Source organism: Lynx rufus, unplaced genomic scaffold (assembly GCF_022079265.1).
Source record: "Lynx rufus isolate CCGP_SWC_20201006 ecotype Redwood Valley unplaced genomic scaffold, mLynRuf1.p SCAF_6, whole genome shotgun sequence".
Classification (NCBI taxonomy): Eukaryota; Metazoa; Chordata; class Mammalia; order Carnivora; family Felidae; genus Lynx; species Lynx rufus.
Window position 1 is genome coordinate 141085567 of NW_025814878.1, and position 12392 is coordinate 141097958.

Below are 12392 nucleotides of genomic sequence, written 5' to 3' on the forward strand. Positions count from 1 at the left end.
CCAGGTCTTGGTCACCAGTGTCTTCCTCTGCAAAATGGAAATACTGACAACCCTACTGCATAAGGATTAAACTCTCTCTCTCTCTCTCTCTCTCTCTCTCTCTCTCTCTCCACTCCCCCCACCGCCCCCCGCCCAGTGTGGGTCTCTGGTTTTATTCAACTTCCAACACTTGGGTTGGCTTCATCTCCAAACAGTTAAGACTTCAAATACTTCTGACGGCCACGGTTATCAAATAACAAACAAAGCGTTCTCCCTGTCGCCACGAAGGGGACCCTATCGGCCCAGTGATGACAGAACCGTCTATCCCACTGCCGGGGCCAGAAATCCCAGAGTCACCCCACTGATGTCCCCTCGTTATTCCCACACCCAACCAGCCACTAGGTCCTGCCTCTCAAGTCTGGTCCCTCCACCATCCCCTCAGCCTCGCGCCCCGTGAGCTCCACGTTCCTCCCCACTAAGTGGTCTCTGGGCTCCAGCCTTGCTGTGACAGCGAAAGTCACCATGCCAGCTCCCTGCTGAACCCCTTCTGGAATTTCCAACGGTTTTAGGAGAAAGTCAAAACTCCTTCAAAAAAACCTTTTCTCGGGGTGCCTGGATGGTTCAGTCGGTTAAGCATCTGACTTGGGCTCAGGTCATGATCTCACTGTCAGAGTCTGGAGCCTGCTTCAGATTCTGTGTCTCCCTCTCTCTCTCTCTCTCTCTCTGCTCCTCCCCCACTCATGTTCTATCTCTCTCTCTCTCTCCCTCTCGAAAGTAAACATTAAAAAAAATTTTTTTTTCTAAATAAAATAAATACTGGGGAGCCTGGGAGGCTCAGTCGGTTGAGCTTCCGACTTCGGCTCAGGTCATGACCTCACAGTCTGTGAGTTCAAGCCCCGCATCGGGCTCTGTGCTGACAGCTCAGAGCCCGGAGCCTGCTTTGGATTCTGTGTGTGTCTCTCTGACCCTCCCCCATCCATCCTCTGTCTCTGTCTCAAAAATAAAATAAAACATTAAAAAAAATTTTTTTTAAATAAAATAAATACAAACCCTTTCTTAAAAAATTTTTTTAACATTTATTTATTTTTGAGACAGAGAGAGAGCATAAGCAGGGGAGGGGCAGGGAGAGAGAGAGAGCGAGCGAGAATCCCAAGCAGGCTCTGTGCTACGAACCCACGAACCATGAGATCATGACCTGAGCCGAAATTAAGAGTCAGTCGCTTCAGCAACTGAGCCAGCCAGGCGCCCCACCTTTAAAATCCCTTTATGGCTGGGTCCTCTGGTCTGTCACACATCTCCACCCAGGCACCTTCCCATTCTTCAGCCAAACACAATTTGTGTGAGTTTCTGAACACGCCCTATGTTGTCTCACCTGCAGATGTTCACCAATGCTGTTCCATGTGTGGGGACCTCTTCCTCCCCTGCTGGCCTGCCTGACACCCCCTCATCCCATTGGGGCTCAACTTACACGCCATTTCTTCCAGGAGGCTTTCCAGGATTACCCTGGCTCTGGGAGCTGCCCCTCCAGGACCCCGTACCATCCGTGCCACAGGCTTCGTTATACGGCTTGTCTGCCTCCGCTAAACAGTGAGCTTCGTGAAGGCCATGCCCTTGCTTGGCTTTCTTGCTGCTGTAAATCCAATTAGCATGATGCCTGGTGCACAAATAGGTGCTCAAAACTTTTTTTTATGAAAAAAATTGTGGTATTAATTTTTTACTACCAAAAAGAACCATAAACTTGTGATTCGTGTCATTCCCTTAAGCTCCAAACCCTCCTACATGAAAGATGGCCTAAAATAATGGCTCAGACACAGAGCAATTCATCTCCAGACTGCCCTACCCCAAGCCATCTGCTTTAATTCTGCAGAACGGCTTTGGTGGAGCGCACAAAGACCGCCATTAGCATTCCTAATTCCACCTGTATACTCAGAGTCGTCTCACGGTGTCTGGGACACACAAGTGAAACCGACACTGCCACAGATTAAAATGCACACATCGAGCCCAAACTGTCTTTCTATGAATGAATGCATTTATGAGAAGCACTGGGCATGTGCTGTTGATACCAAATTTGACGCCCACGATTTCACTACCTTTGTACCAGAAGGCAGAGCAAAGAGAATCCCCAGAGGGGGAACCACAATCTGAACACGGTTATATGGAAACGAGTGAATTAGAGAAGTGGGGAGGGGAGGAGAGTTTAGAAATAAATTACAGGGTCACCTGGGTGGCTCACTGGGTTGAGCATCCGACCTTGTTTTGGCTCAGGTCATGCTCCCAGGCTTGTGGGATCGAGCCCCGCATCAGACTCTGTGCCGAGCGTGGAGCCCGCCTGGGATTCTCTCTCTCTCCCCCCCCCCCCCGCCCCTCCTCTGTCTCAAAATAAGTAAACAAGCTTTAATTTAAAAAAAGAAAGAAAAGAAACTACAGTCATGGTAAAAATGCTGAAAGTTTCCAGTGACAAATGACATCGCCTTCTCTTCACTATATACATAACTATGTACACCCATTTACATAGACTAATAGGTGAGAAGAGCCAGAGTTAATCAATACTATTGATAAAATAATTGACACAGGAATAGCACAAGGGAACAGCAACCTGACCAGGAGAAGCACCAGCCAGCAGAAAGGTAATTTAATTCAATTTCCACATACTCTTTGAGTAAATTAAGTATCAGCCAATTGAGCGCTCATGAGAAACACGATATCCAGCTCCAAAAGCCATACTAAGGGAATCCCTCTGCGGGAGGCAGGTGCTGAGCCTGGCCAGCTCAGTCAGAGGAGTATGAGGACTCTTGATCTCGGGGGTTGTGAGTTCCAGCCCCATGTCCAGTGTAGGGATTACTTGAAAATAAATTTTTTTTTAAAAAAGAATCTCTTGGGGCGCCTGGGTGGCACAGTCGGTTAAGCGTCCGACTTCAGCCGGGTCACGATCTCGCGGTCTGGGAGTTCGAGCCCCGCGTCGGGCTCTGGGCTGATGGCTCGGAGCTTGGAGCCTGTTTCCGATTCTGTGTCTCCCTCTCTCTCTGCCCCTCCCCCGTTCGTGCTCTGTCTCTCTCTGTCCCAAAAATAAATAAACGTTGAAAAAAAAAATTTTTTAAAAGAATCTCTTTTTATAGTAATACGTACATACATACATATATATATACATATATATACATATACATACATATATATATACATATATGTACATATATATACATATACACATACATACATATACATACATATATATGTACATATACATATACATATATACATATATATCTATATATATATACGTATATATATATATCTATATATCTATAGAAACAGTAATACAGATAATAGACATATAATTTTAAGTTGATATTTACAATCACTCTTTTAATCCAGTTTTTAAAAGCAGCTGTGGGAGAGCCCATACTAGCTAATGCAAAACTTGTAGCACTGGAAATTGAGTTATCTGTTTCTAGAAAAACAGGCTGTGAATATGGAGTTTTTACCAATTAACATACACTCTACAAAGTACAAGTTGGGTGATTATCAGGTGACTTGTTTCACAGAAATTTCTAAAAGTCAGCAGCAGAGTTACATTAGGATGCATAATTGGAGGGGCCCCCCGGGGTGGCCCAGTCGGTTCAGCATCCGATTTCAGCTCAGGTCATGATCTCACACTTTGTGGGTTCAGGCCCCACGTTGGGTTCTGTGCTGACAGCTAGGAGCCTGGAGCCTGCTTCCGATTCTGTGTCTCCCTCTCTCTCTGCCCCTCCCCCGTTCATGCTCTGTCTCTCTCTGTCCCAAAAATAAATAAACGTTGAAAAAAAAAATTTTTTTAAATAAATAAACAAATAAATAAATAAATAAATCTGAAAAAGATGGCCATGGAAGTCCATAAATCTCTGAAACTCAATAATACTTACTGCTACAAGGTGAGGAAAAAAATACAAAGCGGCATAGACTGCCATAAGAAATTTCCTGGACAGAATTCTCTGGGTTAAACATTAGACACTGCAAATATACCAAGTAATTTAGTTTTCACTCTCCCACCATCCCTTACCACTGAGAGCTTTGCCCCCAGCTAGCAGGTGGGCTGAAATAAACCTTGTTCCAACAAACCAAACATCCAAACTATGTAATCATGGGATGACATCTGAGCTTGATGTGGCTGGCTGCTTATAAAGGAGTCTTTCACAATGATAAACGGGAATTTTCATTGTTGACTAAGCCAGACACTTGCATACTTCCTGCTGAAATCAACCAAATGCAAATAAACAGCCCTATCTTTAACAAAAAAAAAAAAAAAAAAACACTTCTATCCACTCATTGCGAAGTACACTGAAATCTGTTCCTTTGTATAAAAGGATAAGACTATCATATTAGCCTGTTACCTACCTACTAGACAGAGACCTTGAAAGTTGTTTTTTCAGTACCGCGATACAGGTAAGCCACGTTACGTGTAGGTTCTCACCCGCGTCTTAACCAGCACTGCACTCGAGAAGGCAGGGTGATGCTTCAGGTTCAGTCTGGGGCCAGGGACTTAGCAGAACCAAAAGACCCATGGGTCCAAGCACAAACCCCTAGCTTCACTAGCATGGCATTCTTCCCATTCTATTCCACCAGCAAAAGTCCAAGGATTTATTGCTACTCTACACAACTCTGGATCTTTGAAACAAAGTTTTTACAAGTAGCGCGTGTAAAAGTAAAACGGGAACAGTAAACACAGAAAATTTGTTCTAAATTAAAGCGAAATAAAATTTTAAATTAGACCTACACCGATGAAGCTTCAATATCATAACCAAAAATCAATGTTATGATCACAGATGATGTTACATGCCTGTTTCTTAGTACCGATTCCTCTGGATTTCACTTCTATTATTCTTCTAACGTATCACCCTCTTGGCTTTTCTTTTAGGGACTTAAATAGTGTGTGGGAAAAATCTGAAACATCGATCTGGATGGTTGCTGCATTGGTCGAGGATGTTAGGCTACCTTCAGTTCTAAATACAAAAGCCACACTCCAAATCAGGAATATTCTCCAAAACCTTTACTTTCACGATGTTGCTTCAAATTTTGTTGCTTTTTTCAAAAATTCTGACTGGAAGTGCCAGTGCCATCACAGCACTGCATGCTTATTTACAACGAAGAACTCCCTGAAATGAGAGATCCTGGCACACGGCACCAGCATAGGTCGCTGCCAGTCACTCGCGCAGCTCTCTCCCACATACCGCCTGCTCCGTGGAGGGGGTGTGACAGCCCAAGCACTTGGTCTTCCCAGGCTTCCCAGGAAGCCTCCCACGAAGCCCTGGATTCAAGGGCATTTTGAAACTCAAGTCCACCTCAATCCAGCTCCGCCATCTTGGTTATGCAACTGAAATATGCAAGTGGGAAGAACTGGGTTCATAATTAGAAATGGACAGAAAGGACTTTCAATAAGTGGTTAGTAGTCTTCACCAATGTTGTGGTTTGTTGGGTTTTTTTTTTAAGTTTTCTTGCAATCAATCTGACCCAAACTCTTCAACCCTCACGTTATAATTTTGGCTCTCCCTTTTTGGTAACCAGCTGTGATGGAGAAGAGCTAGTCACCATATTCTTTGTAGGTACCGAAGCCAATTATTGACTAGGTCTGAGTAAATCGTTTTATCCCCTCGGAGTAACAACCTCTGGTATTGTTTCAATTTTTTTAATTCTTTCTGGTGTAGCTTAGCTCTTCAGACTCTTTCTAGAGTCTTCCTACAACATTACCTTGTTGTACTTTATGATTGGCACCTGGCAAACGTCTTTTTATGTCCATATGGCTGGAATCTAGCCCACTGCCTGGCTCTTGATAAATAGTCTTGAGAGAATGTGAAATCGCACATGAGCAGTAATCAATAAATGGCTGGGCATGATTCATTTGTCTACCTTGGCTATGTTTGGCTATTTATTTGGTCATCATTTCCCTATGATTCCTGCCTTATGGAAATCATCATGCTTTCATCCTGAATAGTCCCTTTGACCTTTCCAGACAACTCCAAAAGCTCCTCTTGGTAAGTGTACAACTGAAAGCTTGGCACGCTTTGACAGAACTTGAAAATCTCATCCTGTGTGTGTCTGAGTCCCATGCGGTGTCAAGAACAAGAAGTTTTTCTCTGTTCAATAGGTTTTGCTGTTTAGTGGGGACTTACATGAAATGTCTTACTGAGAATAGTTTGATACCTCATCCAAATGGTATTTTTAAACATACACACTTGGTTAGGAATTTATTTTATGAGATACTTTTTCTGTTTTCCTCTCAAAACGTTGATAATTATTTTGTAAATGTTCATTATATTCTTGTGCTTGCTTACAATAGCTTATTACTAGAAATTTTAAAATGATACATGTTCTAATTCACATGTCTTATGCTTTCACATTCAATTTCCTAAAATCATGTCTAAATGCCAGCTGAAGAAAGGGTGCCTGGGTAGTCGGTTAAGCGTCGACTCTTAGTTTCAGCTCAGGTCGTGATCTCAGGGTTCATGGGATGGAGCCCCACGCCGGGCTCTGTGCTGACAGTGAGGAGCCTACTTGGGGTTCTCTCTCCCCCTCTCTCTGCCCCTCCCCCAACTGCACGAGCATTCTCTCTCTCTCTCTCTCTTCCCCTCTCAAAATAAATACATAAACTTAAAAAAAATTAAATACCAGATAGACAGAATACAAAATACTTGGAACAAATGTCATGATTCATGCTAATAGACCAACTAACCAACTAATAGACCAACCTTTCAGCTTTTGATCAGAGCTGATTAGGGTTATTAACAGACAGTTTTCATTAGACCAATATTTTCCAGATTGACATAAACACATGTCTCTCTTGTTTAAACACACACAGCTCAATACTGAGAAAAAGGTAACACAAGAAAGTGTGAAAGAAAAATGAAATATAGCCAGTTGTGCTTTAATAGAAAACTGTGTCTTCATCGAGCCTTGGCAAGGTCATAGTCACCATGACCATGATGGGAACTAGCTATCCTTGGAAAAAAATGCCTCTTACTTAGCAGTTGCCTCAGAGAAGTGGGGGAAGGGGGGAAATAAAGGACTGGGGAGGGGCTTCAATTACTGTGGAAAGAACTCACTGAAGTGGGCTTTATCTTCTTTGATTCCTCATTAAATCAGCAAACCTGTCTACCTTAATCTGGAAATCTTTCCCTAAGTTAAAGAAATATTTAGGACTTTAACTATTTAGTCATTCCCCCTTTGAACCCAGAATTCCCAGGCTAACGATTAGTGAGTTAAACCACAGAGCCCCATGCCTTCCCCACAGTATGGTTAATAATTACACCCAATTTAATGTCTAGAATCCCATTTCCAACCAAGAGCCTTTAAGTAGCAAATTTCATAGTATGTTTTATTAGAGAGTATGCATTAATGATTAAGCTGAGATATGAAGTTTTAAAGGTTATATTCAAAACCTTAAAGACGTGCACCAGAGTAGCTGACCTGAAGGGCAGACAACCCCCATTATCGCAAACTTGTCAGAGGAGCTAAAGCTTTGATGTTGCAGAAAACTCTCTCCCTACCTCTCCTCCTCTCCAAGGTGCTCCTGCAAGGGCTCCCCCCCACTAGGAAGACACAAGGTTTACTCAAATTCTGCATAATTGAACAGTCTAAAGATGAGGGACACATACTCAGGAGGATTCAACCTGACAGCTTATCCAACAAGGAGGCTCCCATGTCTCTGGAAAGGCATTCACTGGGATCTTCTCTCAGATTTGAATCTGCAGATTTCTTTTTAAGGCACCACCTCTCAGAACGACAGACGGCACACTCATTCCTGGATAGATCATATAGAATGAGGCGAGCGTGACCTCTGCCTGTCACTGCACATGTTCTAGCACCTCCACTAGCAGATGAGAAAGAACAGATAAAAGAAGAAGAAAACCAAACCAATCCTTGATTTTTTAAAAAATATAAATGTGAGGAAGGGGATAAAAATGATCTTTTCTGAGGACTCTGAGAACACACATGAGCAGTATTCAAGAAAATAAAATAAAGCTCCAAGTTCTTCTGTATTAGGCATCGATAGAAACTTTCACTGGGGGTTGAGAAGAGTCCACAGAGGGAGACTCCCACAGAAGAAGCCAACAAGGAAGGTCAAAGACCAGAGCCTGAACTGGAACATGAGACCAAGGTACCTTTAAGAATGAGGAAGTTTGGGGGGCGCCTGGGTGGCGCAGTCAGTTAAGCGTCCGACTTCAGCCAGGTCACGATCTCGCGGTCTGTGAGTTCGAGCCCCGCGTCAGGCTCTGGGCTGATGGCTCAGAGCCTGGAGCCTGTTTCCGATTCTGTGTCTCCCTCTCTCTCTGCCCCTCCCCCGTTCATGCTCTGTCTCTCTCTGTCCCAAAAATAAACATTGAAAAAAAATTTAAAAAAAAAAGAATGTCACAATCTAAAGGATGCCACTACATGGGTGAAATACAGCACAGGATGACTGGAACGATCTACAACACTACGTCAAAGAAGGACGCTTCCACTTGAAGGGCTCACGAATGGCTTTGTCACAACAGGATGGAGTCAAAAGCACTTTAACAGCTCGACACATGACACGAACAGGACTGAATCCCTAACAAATGAAATCGCTTATCAGGCGGTACTAGAGATGTTTTGTATATCCGTCTTTTCGGTAAGACTGTTGTTCCTCAGGGTGAGGGGTTACGCAGGTCTTCTTGAGTTTTGCACCCCACCCCACCCCCCAGCGCTCTGCCCACCATTCTGCTCGGTATCGGCATCCAGTCCCGTGAAAGCAAAGCAGTTATTGGAAAAGTAAGAAAAAGCTCACTCGGGTAAAGCAAAAAGGCAAGAGCACAGTGCAGGCTGGTAAGGAAGAGACAAAAGGTGTCCCGGATGCAGACCAGAGGCTTCTAGCACTGGAGGACAGAGGACTCCTCTGCTTAGGTGACAGAGGAAAGAGAGACACTGGTGAGTTGACTTGGAACGTGGACACATCACAAGAGATCTGTACCTGGGCTGAGAGGAGGGGAGAAGGAAGCAAGGAGAAGATGGGGAATGTAAATAAGAGATATGCTACCAAGGTCCTCAGTGGCTGAGGACTGGGGGCAAGAGTACAAGCAGAGTCCAGGAGCTTTCGTTACCCGGATATGAGTAAAAACAAGACCTGCATGTAGGGAGGCATTAGAAGTCTGTTCTGAGCCCACAGTGCTATCTCACCTTGGAGCAGGTGCAAACCACCACACAGCCACCTTGTCATTTTCTAATTCCAATCTCCTTTTTCTTCTTCCCCTTTCTTCCTGTTTCACCCCCACTTCCTCCTGCTGCCCTAAGTGTTGGCTGAATAAGACCATAGAATTCTTCGGGGTTAGCAGAAGAGGTCCATTAGAGGTCCGCCTCTCTCCGTCCCAGTGATATGACCACCAAGAACAGGCCTGGCTGTCCTGTCAGTGTCTCTTCAAAGATGAGCCTCGTGGAACAGAAAAGCAATGACAGAAACCACAAAAGGACTTCCAGTGTCAAGGTGACCTGTACCTTCTTGTTACCGTGACCTGCGGTCAGCAAGTGGATACCATGGTGTCTGAATTCTGAACGTCAGCAAGTGGATACCATGGTGTCTGAATTCTGAACTATCTAAAGAGCACCCAGGTCATATCATGGACGTGGGTGAGGACGCTCTGGGAGAAGGGAAGGAGTCCCACTAACTCCTAGCACCCGCTGCCTGGGCTTCCTGCCACGTGTGCAAATGGAACCATGGTGGCTAGGACACATGCTACACATCCAACTGAACTACAAGGGTCTTCCTAGAGTACCACGTACTGGGAATTCCTAGAACCAATATGTTTTAAGCAACTGTGATAACTGAATCATGTGCATTAGTGTCATGGCCTTTATTACGTACCCAACCCAGACAACTCTAACAGTATGACATGACCTCAGACTTGAGGGAAATGCCCCCAATTCCGATAAGCAATTTGACTCACCCTTCATACTGGGACATCTTTGAATGAGCATTGAAACGTCTCCCCTTTGAAACTGTTCGCTACCCTCCGGTACTAGGTATTCATATTCTGGACCGACTTCAAGGATTCTGTGAACCCCTCCTTGTGGTTGGGAATAAGATAGGCTATCTTCCTCCAAAGAACAGGGGTCACCAATAGACTTTAACATAGTGTGCAAGCTTTTCTCCAAAGACACGAATGTTGAATGGAATCACCCCCTTAGAGCAAGAAAACAGCATCTACAATTTTTGTGAAAGGCCAGTGTGTATTGATAGTCTGTTGTCAAATCCTGAACATAGATCATCCTCTAACTTTCCCACTTGTTGAATTCTAAAAGTTTGACTGTATATTGGCTGTGGAAAAGAGAGAGGTACTTCCCCACAGTAGGAACTACACACGTAATAGTTAGGCTCTCAGAACAACTCACAAGAGCTTGCGTGTTACCTCAAAACAACAGTAAGAACACTGTAGAACCAACTGTTGAAGCGATACCTTTACAGGAAGTACATGCACGGTTCCCTTTGGGGGGGGGGCCAGGAACAGAAAACTCTCCCTTTCTGGCAATGAAAGTAGGGACTCCCCTTGATCAAAGCAGGCGTTGAGGGTGGTCATGGTGTGGACTTTGGGGAGGAAGGTCTCTGTGTTGAAGATGAGGCTGGGAATGCATAGTACAGTGGATGAAGACCTACTCATCCAGACCAGGAAGGCGGGCGGGGGAGGACAGAAATGGGGCAGAGGGCCCAGGGGAACAAGTGGAAGGGGAGGACTTGGGTAGTCCACGAGCACAGACACGCTGTTTCTCGCCACCTCTCCCAACTCCTCTGCAAACCCAAATTTCTGCTCCTTCTTCCTCTTTATCCCCTCTGGAAGTCTTTGTGGGTTATTAGCACAGCAGGGTCCATGCAGCAAGAAGAAAGAAGCGGAGGGAGTCACCAGTTAGAAACAGAATGAAAGAGGGGCGCCTGGGTGGCGCAGTCGGTTAAGCGTCTGACTTCAGCCAGGTCACGATCTCGCGGTCCGTGAGTTCGAGCCCCGCGTCAGGCTCTGGGCTGATGGCTCGGAGCCTGGAGCCTGTTTCTGATTCTGTGTCTCCCTCTCTCTCTGCCCCTCCCCCGTTCATGCTCTGTCTCTCTCTGTCCCAAAAATAAATAAACGTTGAAAAAAAAAAAAAAGAAACAGAATGAAAGAGATACAGTCTCCTGGCTGAAGGGAAGGGGTGAGTTTCTCACAGGGAAGATGTGCATTGCTAGATCAGAGTCTGGTCTGTGTGGCTGGGGCACAGACCTTGCTAAAGAGAAAACAGCAGCCACTGCTCCGAAGTGCAAGAACAATTAGAAGTTAAGTTAATGAGAACCCTGGTGAATGCTTCCCTTATTAAGGACAATCGTTTTTTAAAAAGCATATTAGAAAGATTCATTGCACACCTGTTGCACTTTGCCAGGCACAACGTCTTCATCAGAGACCCAGAATCCAGAGCAAATAGATGCTCATTTTTAAAGAATTCACACATCTCACATTCTAGCCCAGAAATTCAGCCTCGGTCACCAATTTCAAGCAAGGCAGCCTACTTTGAACGGTCGTGGATCCTTCAAACAAAATTACGCCCAGAACCAATTCACTAATGCACTTTGTATTTGCTACAGATACTAAACTCTAGTGGTCATTCATTAGCTAGAACATAAGCAAAACCTGAAAAATTTACAACTTTGTCTATAAACGATTAGAACGTCATCCAAATTCTAAGACCCAGAAATATGGCACCTGTTATTAACTTGAACCTTCAAAATGTGATTTAGGTTACCTCTGTGTTAACAACTTCCATAGGTCTTTTCTTGGTTTCTCCTATGTCCAAGTAACTGGGGGAGAAAAAGAAAAACAATAAGGGTTTCTTTTATTGCTTTTGAGTCAGTTATATAATTTTCTTACTAAAAATTATTAAAAAGCAAAGCAAGCCATAGGAAATACTTACGCCTAAAGCAAAAAATCAGTGGCTACTAATTAAAAGCAATTGTGGTGGTAGGAACTGCTTTCAGTATCAACAACCAGAGCGGATATATGTCCTCTGGTCTCAACTTCAATGAAACTGAAGGCTTGGAAATACATACTTCTTAGGGGGGACATTTTCCCCCAACAATATTTGGCCCCTGACTATATATGTGGTGTTTCTAATTCTTATGTCAATTTTGACCTAAAGAGTGGTTTGCCTGTGATGGTGCTTAATGGTTCCATTAAACACAGCCTTTAGGTCAAGACAAAGAAAGTACTGCTATAGCACGGCATTAGACCATCTGTGAAAGGCTGGGGAACCTTCTTCCCTTTGAAAGCACCTTCATGATACAGAAATGCTCAGCCACGTGGGATGGTTTAGGCATTGGTTCGGCTAAAATGCACATCGCTGAACTAGTTAACCTCTGGAGACCCCTATTACTCCATTGCTACTTGCTATAGATATTAACTAGTGATCAT

General features: G+C 44.3%; 1 protein-coding gene across 1 annotated transcript in view; it reads right to left on the reverse strand.

The window, feature by feature from the left end:
• The window catches only part of DCDC2 (doublecortin domain containing 2), a 160661-nt gene that overhangs the window by 143828 nt on the left and 4441 nt on the right, over window positions 1-12392 (reverse strand). The window contains exon 2 of the mRNA XM_047101272.1: window positions 11728-11782. Within this exon, the coding sequence (XP_046957228.1) occupies window positions 11728-11782 (55 nt within the window). The remainder of the gene's footprint in view (window positions 1-11727; window positions 11783-12392) is intronic.